Genomic DNA, 17,956 nt, shown 5'->3' on the forward strand with positions numbered 1-17,956 from the left:
GCATTTTGTATGACAAAAACTTTTTTAGTTTTTTTAGACTTAATTAAAAGTCATGTTGTGTTATTGAAGATAAAATTACTTTTTTTTTTCTTTTTGTACTTAAGTACAAAATTTGTACTTTTATACCTTTACTTAAGTAAAGATTTTACCAGTTTTTTCATACAACTATTTGTACTTCTACTTCAGAAGAGAATGTGAATACTGTGAACACATCTGCCTGTCAACTATATTAGAAACCAGTCATCCACAGATACAGAAAGTTTCCTACCAAAGCCATCTCTCGGGTCCTCTTGCCAATTTCTCTCTCCACCTGGTGGAGCTCCAAGCTTAACTGCTCATTGGAGACAGCTGACACACCGGCACCCCCTACTGGCCACTTGGGCTGCGGTTGCTGTGGAACCACTGCTGCTGCGCCCTGGCTGGGTTGCACAGACTGGACGACCAATGTGCTGGCCTCCCTCTGCATCAGCAAAGAGTTACTGGCGGCCTGCAGCATTGAGACAAAGGAAAAAGAGTGTGGAAGCAGAAAAATGTGGGCAAGAAAAATCTGCCATAAGATACATAAATCTAAACATTTTCATAACTTGATTTCATCGGAACTGAAAAGCTTTTCATTCTTCTTTTTTCCATTTTGAAAGCACTATATTACTCTAGCTTAGCTTCAGATCCATCCTACATACCTCCATGTTGTGCATCTGAGTCTGTTGAGTGATCTGCTGATTGACCTGCTGCAGCTCAATCTTTAACTGTTCCCTATCTGGAGTTGTCATGGGAAGGCTGTGAAAATACAATGAATTAGTTTAATAAAATTCCAAAGTCTCAAGCTTACTGTAAGGCACTCATAAGACTTACTAAATCACATCAAAATAACTGAAAAATCAACAGAGGTGTGTGTGTGTGGAGGGTGGGGGACACGGGCTCACCGCTCAAAGTGTCCCTGAGAGGAGGCAGGGGAGGGGTATGAAGCTCCAGCCCATCCTCCATGACTTCCATATGAGTAATCTACAGCAGATGAAGCAGTAAAAAACAAATATTTCCTGAGAACAACGTCCGCTCCCCAAGCAAATACCACATGGACAACCCAAGATGAAAATAAACATCTGTCGTTAATACTGGACCAGTTTTATTTGCGAGACAGATATTGACAAACATCAGCCGATATAACTGATACACCGGCTCATACATTAATTCAAAGATTAATTGAATTCATGTACCTGATAAGACAAAAAGATGAATTCCATACAATAAAAATAAAAATGAATCAGTTAAGAAAAACAATTTTAGCGACTTTTAGGGTTTAGTAGGAAATTTAAATCTTACCAGGCATGGTCATGTGTTTAGAGTTGGGGTTCTGGAGAGTGGAAGCCATAGCTTGCACTGGGCCAGTGGTCTGATAGCCAGTCTTTGAAGTGCGGGAGATGGCGCCAAAGCGTGACACAGTGGGCTGGGGGCCGAAAGGTATAATAGGGTCGTCATCTTTCACTTCTGTTCCCCTGCGAGGAGCCTCCAAAGATGGCTCCCTCTGATCTTTATCGTCCACATTCTGACAGAAACAAAGAGGAGACAGAAAGAAGAGGTCGTGATATCATTACATAGAACAAAGCAAAGTCCATCAACATTAGCGCTTGAAATAAGGGTTCCTTAGTATAAGTCAAAAACAAAACTTGTTCAACATTTTCCTCTCCCAGCAGAAATAACTAGGAGTCACTCATTTGAACTTACCATCATCTCCATGGTACCAGGAGCCATAACGTTCTTGGGTTTGGCATCCTTTGTGTTAATATAAGAGCCAATGGTTTCACAGGACCAGGGTGAGTACTGCCCTGCGTAGTCGGGCGCTCTGCATTTCATCGTCTTGGAGCTCTCGTCGCCATACTCCACACAAGAGAACAAAGTTATTAAAAACATATTCTATACTGTCTAACAATGAGTTCTCAAGCATTTTGACTCAATAAACATGAGAGCTTTTGGGAAACAACAGCATAATGTGAAAGCAGAAAATTTATACTGTGCTAACCTCAGGGGGGTAGTCGCTGGGGAAGGGATGTGAAAGAGTGGGGGAGGCAGCAAATGGCGGAGGAGAGATCACCTTCCTTTCTGCCAGCTGAGATAACAGTTCCTGCCGTCGTCGGTGGAGATAGTCAAGGCTGGGCTGTGAACCGCTGTATTGTGACCCCTTATGAGCCAACACACACAAAAATACCACTGCTCAACTTCAGATGGTCTAAACCACTTGTATTCAAAACAAGAAATATTCACAGCTGACATACCCTGATGTAAGTCCTCATAGGTGGAGGCTGGGAACCTGGAGGATAGTAGCCGTCTGGGGCATATCTGTCCCGGGAACTCGCTTCTTGGTGGTAGAGCGAGTTGGCCTGCCCCGCTGAGGGGGGCGGAACATCGAGAGGAGCCGGACTCATTTTGACAAGGGGATCTCTCTGAGACGGATAAGGCTGAGGGGGCGGAGGAGGGGTGCCGTAGGCACCGGGGTGACCTCTGTCATAGTGAGATGGGTGGGAGTAGGGAAAAGGTGGGCCAGAGTGCTGGGAGGGGTAGGGGCGGTCCGGAGCGCTGTAGCCGCTGTAAGGGTCATGGTAAGGGGGTCCTGACTCACTCGGCGGAGGGGCGTTACGAATGTATTCCCGGACATACTGTGTTGGCTGGTGGTAGGAATAACCTGGGAAAACACAGATGTTGTCCATGTTGTCAATAACTTATTTTAAGACCACAAAATACTGATTTTTACCATCCTGGTTTAGGTAAAACACACCATGCTTTCCTGATCATTTCTTCTATAGTTTACAGAGTAGTAGTTGTCAAGGTGCTTCAAAGATCAAATTCATGTGATATTCTTGAATAAGGCAAATACTTCTACAACATTAGTTAACATATACAAAAGGAGCTAACTGTATTGTTTTATTCCCATCTTAGTTTGTTTAAAATGTAGAATCATTTTATACTACTGTATAGCTTTTCTGGTCTATGCAGTAAATGAGAACTTGACACTCAACAAAGACTCAGTCGTTTCTCTTTATTTTACTGTTGCTTTAAATTGACAGATTTTCTTGGGAAGTGAAGCAAAAACCACAAATTTTTCTTTGATAAGATCATTTGAACGTCTTTATTCCTACCTGCTGGGTACTGTGGTGGCTCATACTGAGAGGCAGGTGGGGGACGAATGTCATATACATCACGGGGTTGCGGTTGAGGGTAAACTGGAGAACCCCTGGCAACCCCGGGGATATGCTTGACCCCTGTGAGGTGATCTGCTGTTATCCTGGGGTGAGCCATTGCATGAGGTGGCAGTGGTATACTGCTTTTGGGCATCGGGTCCAGGCTAAAGAAATTGAGCAATTCAGCTTTACACAGTGCATCAGGTTCTTCTTTTGTTACAACATACCCAACAAATCTGTACATGCATAGAAATCAGCGTAACTAAATGGTGCCGGTCAGTTTTTAGGCACTTACACATCTGGTGGCGATCCAGGAACACTTGGACTTCCTCCATCCAGCTTGGCAGGTTTAGACAGCAACTCATACGAGACTGTGTCGGTGCCGCGGGCGACTAATTGGGGCAAGTTTGGCGCGCCGCTGCCATTGGTGACTGGTGAATGCTTTCGGGTCACTGTTATATCAGGAGTAAGGCCATCGTCTGGAAACACCACTCCTGAGCGACCTGCCATGCGCTTATTCATCTTACGATACCTGGTGAACAACAAAAGGCTTTGCAAAAGACCAAACAAAATGCTATAGATATAGTGGATAGTGGATAAAGGTTTCACATTTTACACTCACTTCTCTAGTTCTTCCTGAGAGTGGGCAAAGGTACAGCTGGCGCCACGAGGACAGCCGCCTTTCTGCTTCATGTCGCGACACATGTATGTTTTATATTTGCTGTGCTGAGGAGGCTGAAGAGAACAAGACAACATAACCTTTGTGTTCATGAAGACCTTTCGACATATTAAAAAGGCAAAACTTTCAAGGTACAAGAAAAGGCATTCGTTTTTTTTTGGTCAAGTCTATTTAAAGACTATTTGAAGTGAGGCTAACCGGCAACCAATAAAATTAGGACAGACCAAAAGGATATCACAATATTTATTGAACAGCACAGATTCAATGCAGATCAGAATTCTTTTATTTTTATTTTTAGGTTTACTTGAGACTTTAAAATAATTGTTTTAAAAATTACCTGTTGAGGATCAGCTCCTTTTTTGCTGTGGTTTTGAATGAAATCAACCAGGCCGTGGACCACTGTTTTCACTGCTACCAACCCCTTCTCAAGCTGCTCCCATGTTGGTGGAGGAGCATCTAAAAAATTGGACATAGAAAAAAAAAAAAAAAAAAAAAAAGAGAGAGAAAGTAAATTAGAAAATTCATGAAGCCAATATTTAGATTTAAACACCCGTCACTAATTGCTCTAGTACGGCGGTTTTCAAAGTGTGAGGCGCGCCTCCCCTGGGGGGCGCCAGAGCACTTTAGGGGAGGCGCGGTGCGAGGGAAAAAAATAAACCGGAAAAGCTATCTGCTTGCTGTCTACTGATGTGAGAGAAACGTCTTTTACGCATTACATCAACTCTGTGGATTTAGGAAAAAGTTGGTACTGTGGGGTGCGCGTGTGGAGCGGGGATCAGTGGAAATGTTTCCCCCCTTAGAGGATGTTTTGGCCAGTGATGTCAGTAACGTTACTGACGTCGGACCACTTTTTTCTGTAACGAATAATATAACGCGTTGCTATTTCAAATACAATAGTCAGATTACAGTTACTTATCAAAATCATTTTTGCGTTACTATCTTCTTTTGTTATTTAATCGTATTTCCTCTACTCGTCTTGTCGAGTGACCGACGTCTCTATGCTACAGAAATGTAAACAATGGAGGGAGATGCGCATTTTGTTGGTGGAAAAACTGGAACTATTTTCAGTTTCTGTCGCCAAGTCCGATTATTATAAACGGCTTTGGGCTTCATTTTTAAAATTTAATGAGCGGCGGGTTGCGCCTTTTTGGGCTCGTTTTTGAACGTGAAGTTGCTCATTTGGGGTTGGAAATAAGCAGAGACTCATAATAAATCCCAGAATTTGTCCGTCATTAAGGTAGTTTTACTCAGTCTCTCCCTGTTCATCATTTCCCGGATGATCCGTCCCGCTGAGTCTTTGTTAATGTCAAGTTAATATATTACCTCTGAGCTTAAGGCGCTCCAGAAAACTGCAAATATCGAGACTAATTTAAACAGCGCAATAAACGTGAAAACAGCCACGAATGAACGTGTCCGTAGTTGGCAATAGTTATAATGGCAAGTGCTGACTAGCATCGTTATAATTATTAATATTACGATAAGTGTCGCAGCCATCTGAGCTGTGGAGCTGCAGGAGGAGCTCTGCGACATCAAACTCAGGCGAACGCAGAATCTGGAGGCTGGGGGGAGGGGGGCTTTAAAATCCTTCTTAGAGTTTTCCAGACAACAGTGGACCACACAAATTACTCATGTTTTTTATTTTTGTACAATCTCCTCTTCAGTTCAACCTTATCAGTGGAGACACATTGTTGATGTTACCATTATAAAATAACTTACAATTAAGTATTGGCAAAGATCAATGTGATTTTCACAGGAGGCAGAGCGTTGTTGTTAGCAGCTGCTGAAAGTAACTAAAAAGTTACTTAATCCTGCAGTTAGTTACTACTTGACTTGGAAAGTAACTTAGTTACTTTCCAAGTCAAGTAGTCAGTAATATAACTAAGTTACTTTTTCAAGGAGTAATCAGTAGTCCGATTAAAGTTACTTTTTCAAAGTAACTATGCCATCACTGGTTTTGGCCAGAGCGGGGTTGAAGGTGGAGTTTTTAGAACTCCACCCCTCCACCCCTTCGGGGCAGCAGGCATTAAGCTCCTTGAAGGGGGGCTCACCCTTTCATACTTTGAAAACCCCTGCTCTAGTAGCTACACTCTTTGAGCACTTTCAGTTTTGCGTCTATGAGATGTTTAACATGTGCAAAGATTTGCAAGAAGCTATTTAAAATGAAACTGAAAAAGCAGAAAAAAAGCAAGATAAGTTTAGCAGGTAACACCATGGCCAATGGAGTATTGCACAGTTGCTCTGTTTTACTCTTTTGAGATTATACTTACATCTGTCATCAAACTCACTGTCTATAATACTTCTGCAGTTTTAGTAATGTTAGCAATGCCAATCACAAGTATGGGATGTGAAATACAATTTTAAAAATCCATAACCAACTAACGTCACATCCCTTGCTAATTCTATTAACAGAAAAAAAAATTATTTAAATGCTGTTTATATATTTCATGTTACAGTCTTTGGAACAAAATCCCAGCGTGTGAAACACAAAATACCATGACAAAATTCTGATTGATGCATCTTTGTTGATCCAACTTGCAAGTTTCTAACAGCAAGACAGTTGACGTTTGCGTGCTTCTCACCGGGACTGGGATCGATGTTTGCCAGCAGCTCTAAGTGGGGTCGTAGTCTGTTGAGGTTGGCTGGGTCCCCAGTCCTTTGCAGTGCAATTGTCAGCTCCTGCACACTTTGAGCAAAAGATGCCGGGGTCTGCAGCTGCAACGGAAGAAGAGACACAGAAAATAATGGCTTGCAGACTGGACTACTCAGTTCAAAACTATGAATAAAGAAAATAACTGCTTTGTCACATACCTTATCTATGATAGACTGCATATGTGACTTGTGTGACTGATCTCCATACAACAAAGAAGACCACTGGTCAGGTGCGATGCGCAACCCTCCTTCCATGGCGATCTGAACAATCTGAGAGTCATGCTCCCGCCGCAGAGCCTCGTACGTACGAAACTCCTCTTTCAGCTGCATGAGAGATGAGTCTTCATCCCGTTTGGTAACCTTAAGTCACAGAAGAGGAAGAATATTTTAACGTCCTGCATTCAATACAGTATTTTCAAAATAAATCACAGTTTATTAAAGTCTTATTTGTGCATAGACCATGTTACAGATATTTTGAGTCAACTATTCCCATTAAGCAGCACTAAAGTAACTCTTGTTGACGTACCTTGAAGCAGGAAGCTCTATAAAGCAGCTGTACCACATGGCCTATGCTGGTTTTAGAGGCCTGAGGGAAGCGTGGTTCAAGCCTTTGGACTACAAAAAGAACCAACACTTTTCTGGACAAAGCAGAACCATCTTCCAAAGCCAGGAGAACCAATTTAAGGGCTTCCTCCTGCATTGCTGGTGTCGGAGAAGAGACAACGGTGATTAATTCTGAGTAACTTTGGATTGTCAAAAACTTCTGAAATTTTAATGAAACACAAGCAGAATAGTTGACTGTCTGTGTGGCGGCATCACTTGACATGTAACAGACACCTACCTGGGCCAAGAAACTGGCAGCCCCGTGCACGAACAGCAGCCCACAGATTAGAGGACAGCTGCTGGGGATTCTGGTGCTGCAAGATGAGTTCGGTGACAGTTCGCTCGCCAAGAGAGCGCGCCGCTCTCATGGCTCTGACCCGTCCCTCCTCCTCCACCAGCTGGCAGTGGACCAGAGTTACCAATTTCCTCTGCATGGGTCGACTCAGCATACTTTGGGCTGTGCTGCTCAGACCCACACCTGGAAAAATATTATTATAATCATGGTACACAGTGAATTTCTTAGCACATGATATACTATATTGTACTCTTAATAGACTAGATGAAAACACTTATCTGTCAAATGATATTAACCTCAAAAACCTGTTAAAAGGAGGTTCCCTCATTATGGCATCTTCCACAATTTCTAATCAGCAATAATCTCACTGGTTATTTCTAGGATTCATAACTGCTGTTTTATAAAATACTGATGAATAATTTTGTTTCATTCATATACTTAATAATAATAATAATAATAATAATAATAATAATAATAATAATAATAATAATAATAATAATAATAATAAATTATAATGCAAAAAGTCTATTTTACTTTTGTTGCAGAGGTTTTTTCTGTTCCACGTGTGTCCAGTCGTTCAATGTGCAGTTATTTCTCAATCTCATGTTAAACATTAACTTGGCCGAGTTTCTAAATGTTTTTAATAAAAAAACAACTAATTCGAGGCTTGCATAAGAGCAACCATTACATATTTTTTAGCTGCTTCAGATGTTATTTCTGTAAATTATCTGTACATATTAAATACTGGGATACACCCATATATCTGTAATTAGAAGGCAAGTGAGACATAAAGTTTAAAATATTTTACAAAAACACAAAACTTGACCTTTTTAGGGTCTTTGTATAACCTCCCAATAAACGGAAAAGCTAACATATTGAACAAACTGTTCAATATGTTCAGTATGAAACAGAAACATTTAAAAATTTTGATTTTTGTGTTTTACACCTGTGGAAACACAAAAGAGTTTACAATTTTGACCAAGAAATAAGTTATGCTGAATGTAGGCATCAAACAATAAGTTGGGTACCTCGGGTGTTGCTGAGGGGTTTGAGGTAGAGGGCCAACTCCTCCACACACTGTCTAGCCACCTCATAGTTCTGAGTGTCCTCTGGACTTGTAATCAAGGCAACCGGCTGAGCCTTGGGAACCTAGAGGGGAAAATAAGAGCAAAATTATTGAACATCTTCCAGAAACATCCTCAATCAATCAATCAAATTTTATTTGTATAGCACATTTCAGCATCAAGGCATTTCAAAGTGCTTTACATCATATCAAACACAGAAACACCATAAAACATAGAATCAACAATCAAAACACGACATTAAGTCAAGTTCTGTCAATAAATTTGTAATTGATTATGTTTCAAATACAATCCTAAACAGGTGGGTTTTTATCCTAAACCAATTTGGTCACTATGTAGAGTGTTACATGTGTTTTGCACAGAAAATGTACTTACAGAGCACAAAACTATTATTTATTGAAACATTTTAAAACAAAGAAAAAGCAAACCTAATTGTATGTATATACAAGAGATGCTTGTATCCTTTTTTCTATGTTGTTTTTAATTTTCTTGTACAAGCACTTCAAATTTTCTTTGGCTGAAACGTGCTGTGTAAATAAAGTTGCCTTGCCAAATAGTAATAGTAGAATATACTTCAGAAGCATTTAACTTATTATACCAATCTGATTGATTTTATAATTTTGCTGTGCTTATAACTAAACTATTCTCCAACATCTATTTAGCTTAACATACAAATATTAATGCAAGTCCAAATATGGCCAAAATTATTCTGATCTACAACTGAGAACATGATGGTTTATTAAAAAATGTGATAGTAAAATTTGTAAATCTCAAATTAATTGCATAAATCTGTTGAGTGAAATTCTTACTAAAGTACAACAAGAAAGCTGCTTTTGTTGTCATCTGAAATTATGTTTCTGAAGTCAGGTGTCCATTAATTATATACATTTTATCATCTATTATTTTAAAGACCAAGGTAAAATGTGCTTCCTTTACACACCACCTCAAATAAACCACTGTCGAGTTTGGGAAGAATGCAATTAATTAATAATATAATGCAATCCTCTGTCCCTTAAACCACCTTAAAGTAGTTCAGTTAGAACTACTTACTGAAGGTCATTACATTTGTCTGTTGCCACGGTCACAAAACACTTTCTGACCAAGCCTTGTTCCCACATCGGTGTGATATGCGAAATGAACAAGGCAGCAAGGTGGTAAGAGATTGAACCACCACTGCTGCTGCTCTGTCCAACAGGTCGTGTCAGAAAGGTGTCAGAGTTGAGATGATGAGCAAATGTGAAGTGAGCAGAACCAAAAGTAGAGCTCCTCTCCAACTACACTGTTGTCACTCCTCTGATTCCTCAATACTGGGTTAACAGCCTGAGCAAACACCAACAAGACACTAAACCAATTCTGTTTGCTGTGTTTGAACAACCAATGAGGAAAAACACAAGCTCCACAAAGACATTCTTCTTTTCTTGATAGAAAACTACATGGAGCAAACTGTGGTTTGTTTTAGTACATTTTTGAACGTGTTTAAATGTTTGTTTTATATGGTCATATAATTTAAATAATTTTAAGATAAAAGACTAGAAGTTCATACATTATAATTAGCATGACCATAGTGAAGCATGAGATTATTGTTTTGTGCAAATTGTAAGAAGAAAGCCTCATTCAAAAAAACAAACAAACAAAAAAAAAACACCAGTTAGACAGAAAAGTCAGACTGAAGCAACAATTATCCATCATCAGACAGACAGATCTTCAATGTTGAATCATATGAACTAAAATAACAGACTGTGTACTACAATTACACATTCATCTAAATTCTAAAAAATAACCCAATTTTCCACAAAATATTTTCAATCAGATTCGTTTTTCACAAAGCAGGACACAGCTGACCACTCAGAATAATGCATTTAAACAATACTCATTTGAGAAAATACTGCTTCGTCCACCAGCGCATCTGTTGATATTGGTCAAGATGGTTGTTTTTAAGTGAAAGAAGAAGAAAATAATAAAAGCTTTAACTACCCCATTAAACCATTCCTTTTACGTTGCTACACAACATCAAAAGACCAGAAGGAACCAGAGAGCTAGAGAAACATCTTAACCATTAAAAAGTCCAGTTTAAGGTTTTCTCAAGTCATGTAACACAAAAACTGCTTCAGGAACATGTTTTAGATTTACCTTAAGCAACTGCAGCTCAACCATGAATCCTAGCTTCAATTAATCCATGTAATAATGCTCATGACCATAAATACTATTGTGTTTTATGCCGAGCACTGATACTGCGGGGGAGGAGGTAGGTTTAATCCATCTGTCTTGTGTGATAATTGCTTAAACATGAGAGGACTGTCACTGCTTCGGTTTCTACTTTCTTACAGTTTTAACAACTAATTTAACACAGTCAGTTAAACTTTATCTGCTTTAAAAAATGAGTAGCTATAATAGCTGATGAGGTAATGTCTAATTAAAATGAAAGCAAGCCAAAAATGGAAACAAACATTTAAAACACTAGACACGAGACAGTCTTGTGTAATTTCTGGCACTAAAGTTGATTTACAGAGGCTGTAATTTGTTTTTGCTTTGTGTTCTGGTGGGAGGGAACAGACTGTTTTAAACAGTCTATTGTATGCACATCATTTTTAAAAAGCAAAACAGTCAGTGAGGTTAACATTTTATTATCTCTTCAGTCCCAATCATGAAAAGCATATAAGATAGACAAGAAATTTGTCTTAACAGCTCAATAGGTGACCAAAATCCCCATATGAAATTTGCCCATTATATTTTTAAACAATGTGTGGTACACAAACATTGCATTTTATGTAGTCTGACAAAATATAGAAAGGGAATCTCAGTCGTAGATCAGAATCATTTTGGCCATATTTGGACTTGCATTAATATTTGTATGTTAATCTATTTTCCTGATTATACATGAACTAAGCAAATTTCAACAAAATTGGTTTTCTGATGTTACAGTCACACCAACTTATGGCTATCATGTCCCAACATGTTACCATCATTCATTTCGAATCTATTTTTGCAATATTAAAACAAGACTATAGACTGCTTAAGCTTGGGAAAGTACACACACTGGATCCTATTATTAAAATAGAATTTATACAAGTTTTATATGGACTTCTGTCAAAGCATATTTATTAACTGAGAAGGACCATAAAATATACAAGGAACTTCTCTACCTATGTAACTAGAGATATCATTTAGTCAGTCTGGTATCATATGACATAGCATCAGCACACGCCATTACCTAGAATGCATCTGACAAAACATTAGTTTTACGATTGATGCACAGAGAGTTTCCATTACAGCACTACGGTCGGCATCAGCTGTGCCTCAAGGAAGAATAAAAAAACGCTGTGCCTCACCCTGCTGATTAAACATTGCCTCACAGAAATACAGCTTTACACATTGCACCAGCACTCAGTAAACCAATAAAATACTGTTCATAGCTTAATGAGGTTGGTGTGACACATTAAGGGAATCCCCATGCTGTGAGTATTGTGTAAAAGAGTATCTTAAGCTGTGCTGCAAACCCAATATTACCTTCAGGTTCACGCATTGAGAGGATCTTTGCACAAACAATATGAACTGCTGCACTTGCTTGGTAATGAATCACAAATCCAACACAGGCTCATGTCTTACCTGGCCTCCCACCAGCTGCAACAGGGCGGTGTTCACAGGTAACTGCTCGATGTCTGTGCTGATGGCCGTCTGGTCGAAGGGACAGGCCTTGCGGTGCAACTTGTTCAGGCACATCTTGCACACAGTATGTCCACAGCCCAAGCTGATGGGCCGGCGAACAGTCTCTTCAAATGTCTGTGTGCAGATTGGGCACAGCAGAAACTCTGTCCATTGTGGCGCTTGCACAGGCATGGTTATATGTTGATGGGATGGATGTGTGTATATAAATGTAAGTAAGAATTAACACAAAGAAAAAAAATATAATAATTATATATATAGATATATGGAAGATTCCACTGGAATCAAGATTTGTTTTTTTCCGAACTAAATCGTTCTTAAATGTCCTCACACATTGTGGATGGTGGATCACATCTCGTGATGAATACTGTAGAAGAGAAAAAAGAAATGAAAAAAGGGAAATTGTTAAGATCCTTGGTAAATTAAACAATTTAGCAAACATGTCAAAACGTTGTGACAACTCAATCAACTCTTTGCAAGCCTACAAACAAAAATATTGCCATGTTATGCATTTTACTGCAGGCTTCTGTTTTTAATTCTCATTCATGGCATAACCAAGGCTTATTGTTGCAGTTTTAGTTTGACAAAACTAAGTAGTCTAAGAGCTAATGTTTTCAAATACCTTTACTCAAAAAGAAACTGACGTATAATGGGCACACAATATGCAGTTTGTATCAAAAATTGAACACAGAAGTAAACTTCACAATTTATTCATTTTAACATTAAAAAAATATGCAAGCTGAATGCCTTTACTCCAAGGCAGAATATCCTTTGTTGCTGTTTATAATGGTGAAAATGTCATTGTATATCAGTTATCATTGGCTTTTGGTTGGTGGAATAAGAATTCTATTACTAATCAAATTTACAAATGTTTATTCAAACCACTAAAATGGCAAAACATCCAAAGACTTTTTGTTGAGTACTTTGTAAAATTTTTTTAGATTGTGGGTCACAATCTTGGTTTTACATTTAAATTAAAGAGCATAAATTGTTCTTGAAATTAAGATTTTAGTTCATTTTAGTTCCCTTAATTTTAAACCAGCAGATTGTTCTGGTATACTTTTCAAATATTTTATTGTCCGTGCAGATGAAATCGTTTGTCTTCATAGACAACACTTTTGAGCAATTGCTAACATCTCTGATCATTTGTATCTGAAAACTAGTCTAAACAAGTAGGTTCATGATTTTACTATCGCATACTATAGTAAAATAAAATTTTCTCTGGCATACACAGCTCAACCATTACAAACCAAATATTAAATATGAAAAGATATGCTTATAATGCACAACCGAAGTGAACGAGAAAAACAACAGCTGTGGGGCCTTCAAACAGGAGCCTGTAACTACTATGACTATGGACAAAGGATACCGAGTTAGCCGTCACCGGAGTCCCTAAAGCAAGATGACAAATCTCGCTATTAGAAAGTCGTAACACTACGATTTCGATGTTGAGAGTTTGTGTAATTTATTCGATGAGCATGACACATTAGGTTTTTGTGTTTTGTTGTAAATGATTCTGTGTATGTGACAAAACTAAGCGATTCGTTGGCTAACTACTAGCGAAGTAGGCTATGGGAGGCTAGTTAGCTAGCTTAGCTAAAAAGTAAACGGCGTTAGTTCAAAGAAATCGATTTAACTGTTTTAGGCATGGTTTATTTGGCTATAACATAGTTATTATCCCCAGTCTCAGTGTCACTGTAGGCTTCAAATTCATGTTCTGTCCAGAACTCTAGTTGCTATATATACCTTTGGTCAAGAAAACGATAGGTAGCAGATGAGCGGTATACTATCGTTTGACTTGCTGTGATATTATGTAACGCTAGCATCTGGCACTAGCAAACAAACATTTAATGTAAATGTATTTGTTTACATAATTGGCACCTATTTCAATACAATATAAAATAACATTGGAAGTTCGCGTTATTGTAATGCATTAATCCAGTCTTAGAGATGTTTAACTGAACGCTTCTTGTAAAAAGAAACACCCAGGGGTAACAGGCTAACGAACAAATGTTAGCAACTCCTCCCTTTAGCTAAATATCTTTATGTCTGCTACTAACCAACGCTATGCGTCATTACTTGACTAAACTAACACTATAGCCACTAATGTTAGTTTCACGTCATAATAAAATTATATTTATCGTTACTACTCACTTATTCCAAATGACTTGGAAATATTTCATCTTTCTTTACAAAACTGTTGCGATATTTTCCTGCCATGTCGACTGTGCAGCTTCGCTGCTGCCGATGTTTAGGGGAGGTGCACTGTCAACAGTCCTGCTAGCCGGTTAGAGCTAGCTGGGCCCGGACGTGTTTACGTGCGTGTGCTTGTGTGCGCGCAACCATATCTAAATAGCGCCCTCTGTTGACATTGGACGGCATTGCACAACACAAAACTGAGATGGTTCGTTTTAAATTGGCTTTGTAGCATGCGACAGAGACCAGCACATATTTATTTCTAGGCTCACCAGGGGGGCTGATATTACAGAATAGTATTTATAAGTATACGTAGTAAAACGTTGTCAAATAAAAAAAATATTTATTCTAGAATTTGAGGTGTAAATAGTCTATAATTGAAATGTAAAAAAGTATGAAATGTGGACAAACAAACGAAGGTAAGTGAAGTGCAGAGGATTATACAGGAATAGACAATATCACTTTTATTGTTTTTGTTTCGATTTGTTGGATTTTCACATGAGATAGATAACCAATATGCAATCATTTGACATTAGTCCCAGCTAACAGTCATCCCTAATCAACTCAGTCATTGGTCTGCTATAAACCAAAGCATTTTTATTTTTTTGTAAATTTCAAGGCACTGCAAAAAATTTTACTTTGAGTCACATTTTATAATAGTGAAATACTAAGATCTGGTCACATTTTGAGGTGGGCTGCATGTTGCACAGTTACTGTTGCCTTTAACCAAGAAGGTCAAAGTTTTAAATCTCAGCTTTGGGGTCTATTTGTATGGAATATATGTATCATGTGTGGGGTCTCTCTGGGTACTCTGGATTCCTCCCACTGTTAGGGTAAATAATGTTTCTAAACTGCCCTTAGGTATGATTGTGAGAATGCATGGTTGTCTGTGCACTGGGTCTCTGTACTGCCCTCTGACAATCTGCTCAGGGTGTATCCTGTCTGTCGCCTAGTAACAGCTGAAGATAGGCACCAGCAACAACTATTGTTAATGACAAAAGACCTGAGAAAAAAAAGATCAATTGCATAAGAACAACAAAGATGTGTTAATCTGTAAAGGAATAAAGATGTTTTGCCATGCCATATTGAATAGAGTTGTTAAAGTGAAGAAAGGTTACACTCAGGAGGCACTAATATGGTTTTATACTGAAAAGGAATGGTACAAGTGTTATGTTTTCTTTGAGAGTTTTGTTTTTTTGAGGAAGTCAAAATGATTTGCACTATATGCCCTATCAGTGTTTGAGACATTTTGGTGTGGTGCAGGAGATGTGCATTAGCTTAAGATGTTGATGTTTTTCATCTTATATATAAAACCTTTTTTGTTAATGTAACCGATACAGTATAGTTCATAATTGGTAGGTAGAAGAAAGCTACTTTTCAACATTCAAATAAAAGTCTAGAAGCATGATTCATATTCAGTAGCCACAAGTCAACATTTTGTAAAGTCTTATTTGCATCTCCAAATTTGTGGGGTATGTGTTTCCAAAGGTGAATAGAGAATGTCTGTAGCAGTCTACAGGATTTAGATCTAGACATCCTAGCATGTGAATGTGCATTGATCCAAATTAGGGGTTTTCAAAGCACTGAAGAGCTAAAACAAAAAACATCCCATGGCATGACACTGGCACTACCATTCTTTGCCAGCTATTCCACACTCTTTCCGTTTTCTGATGATGCATTAAACAGTATGAGATTTCATAACCTCATTGAGACTTTCAACTTCCCCACAACTTTATATCTGATGTTGACCACTTTGTTCACTGTTCACAAACAAACCTCTGAGATCTTCACATGTTTATTTATACGTAGATTGAATTACACATACAGACTTTGCTTAAAAAGTATGTGACTTCTAAAGGCAAGTAACTGTTGAGGAGTGATGTAACGTTACAGATGGGCTCAATAAAGAGATGGGATCACATCAGGGAGCCTCTCTGGGACCTTTTCCAGTTTGCATTGGTGATGGACATGTTGACAGATGGGGTCAGGCAGGAGGCCCCACGGAGTGTGATGTTTTCAGAGTAAACTGTCATCTGTAGTTAGAGTTGGGAACAGGTGGAAGAGAGTCTGAAGAGGTGGATGTACACTCTGGAGAGAGGAGGAATTAAAGTGAGTAGAAGCAAGACAGAATGCATGTGGATGAGCAAGAAAGAGACACGTGAAGAACAGTGAAGCTCCAAGAGAACTTCTATAAAAAATGGATGAGTTGAAGTTTCCATGAGCAACTATTCAAAGCAATAAACATGGATGAAGAAGGTAGTTCAGGCAGGGAGGAGAGGATACACACAGGTGTCAGGAATGATTTGTGACAGAAGGATAGCTGCAAGAGTTACAGGTTTGGTTTACAGGATTGCAGCGAGATCTGCCATGACGTATAATTGTAAGGAGATGGCACAAACAAAAACGTAGCGTAGGAAGTGACAGAGCCGGAGATGTTAAATTTTTTATTAGGAGTGATCCAAAATAGACAGGACTAGACATAAGCACATCAGAGGGACAGCTTAAGTTGAAAGATTTGGAGACCAAGTTGAAGAGACGAGGAGATGGCTTAGACACGTGCAGTGGAGGGATAGTGAGCATATCAAACAAAGAGAGTTGCATTCTGAGCTGCAAGTGAGGATGAATGGAGGAAGAATGCAGGTTTGTAGATTTGGTAAAGACTTTTAGGGGTTGAGTGAGATGGAGACAAAGACAAGATATCTTTAGAATATCTTTAGATATCTGCAGAATATCTTTCTTTGAATATGATTTTAATGCAAAGAGTGAAGGAGACAAGTTTGAGTCTATTATAATATTTTAGAACCTAGTTGCGCAATTTTTTGAATGCCTTTATATATGCTGACAGCATAATAAAACTCCACACATTATACATTGCCTTTGATATTAATGTGACAGCCCAGGGCGATCAGTGCCCCCTTCTGGCCAGCCTTCTCCAAAACATTCTGGACGCGCCTCTGCCTGAAACTCGAAATTTCAGAAGAAAAATATTGAAGAAGTTGAGTGTAAAAATCCGTTTCAACTCTGTTTTGTGCAGCAAAAGATGTTGCTTGGAAGAGAATAATAGATGTTGCATATCCATAATGGTGCAACAAAAAATAAATTATACAGTCGCAAAAACGAACAAATACAAAAACTAACAATAGAAAAAAATCACGTAGAACAAAGTTCTTGCAAGATTATCATAAATACAAAGGAAACCATGAATTTTTCCTCATGGTTTCTTTTGTTGTTTTCCATATCTGAGCTCAGATCTATTGTTGTATTGTTCAGCATATGATTCAGGTTGACATCCTCCCCGGGCAGAGGGGACGGGATAAAATTAGACGGAGGGATGGATCAGCTGTAGTATATAATATCCAGTAAGAATCCTCTGACACTTGTTTACACAGAAACAAAATGTGACTTGCATTCTGTCTCAGTCGCAGATTCAATCTGGAATCAGGAAACTGGCAGTATAAGGATTTTTTTCTTTTTCCTTTACTTTTCCCCCTCCTTTTCATTGGGGGCATTATTGCATCGTGGGAATAACAATGTGCACGGCGCTTACGCAACAGAGATCGTCACTCGGCAGAGGGTTTGCGGGGCAAGGACGAAATTAAAGCGAGCATTTTTGAAT

General features: G+C 38.8%; 1 protein-coding gene across 2 annotated transcripts in view; it reads right to left on the minus strand.

Moving 5' to 3' along the window:
• rc3h1b (ring finger and CCCH-type domains 1b) overlaps positions 1–14,435 on the minus strand; it is an 18,816-nt gene extending 4,381 nt beyond the window's left edge. For both annotated transcript variants that reach the window (XM_044133489.1, XM_044133488.1), the window contains exons 1-18: positions 14,299–14,435; positions 12,088–12,511; positions 8,428–8,548; positions 7,343–7,582; positions 7,028–7,203; positions 6,661–6,861; positions 6,432–6,564; positions 4,190–4,308; positions 3,796–3,908; positions 3,469–3,705; positions 3,132–3,337; positions 2,271–2,677; positions 2,018–2,176; positions 1,723–1,875; positions 1,321–1,543; positions 924–1,002; positions 681–777; positions 269–487 (exon numbers count right to left, since the gene is read on the minus strand). In XM_044133489.1, coding sequence (XP_043989424.1) covers positions 269–487; positions 681–777; positions 924–1,002; positions 1,321–1,543; positions 1,723–1,875; positions 2,018–2,176; positions 2,271–2,677; positions 3,132–3,337; positions 3,469–3,705; positions 3,796–3,908; positions 4,190–4,308; positions 6,432–6,564; positions 6,661–6,861; positions 7,028–7,203; positions 7,343–7,582; positions 8,428–8,548; positions 12,088–12,318 — 3,114 coding nt within the window. In that variant the 5' untranslated portion in view covers positions 12,319–12,511; positions 14,299–14,435. The remainder of the gene's footprint in view (positions 1–268; positions 488–680; positions 778–923; positions 1,003–1,320; positions 1,544–1,722; positions 1,876–2,017; positions 2,177–2,270; positions 2,678–3,131; positions 3,338–3,468; positions 3,706–3,795; positions 3,909–4,189; positions 4,309–6,431; positions 6,565–6,660; positions 6,862–7,027; positions 7,204–7,342; positions 7,583–8,427; positions 8,549–12,087; positions 12,512–14,298) is intronic.
• Between the last annotated feature and the right edge of the window lie 3,521 nt (positions 14,436–17,956).

Source organism: Gambusia affinis, linkage group LG12 (assembly GCF_019740435.1).
Source record: "Gambusia affinis linkage group LG12, SWU_Gaff_1.0, whole genome shotgun sequence".
Classification (NCBI taxonomy): domain Eukaryota; kingdom Metazoa; phylum Chordata; class Actinopteri; order Cyprinodontiformes; family Poeciliidae; genus Gambusia; species Gambusia affinis.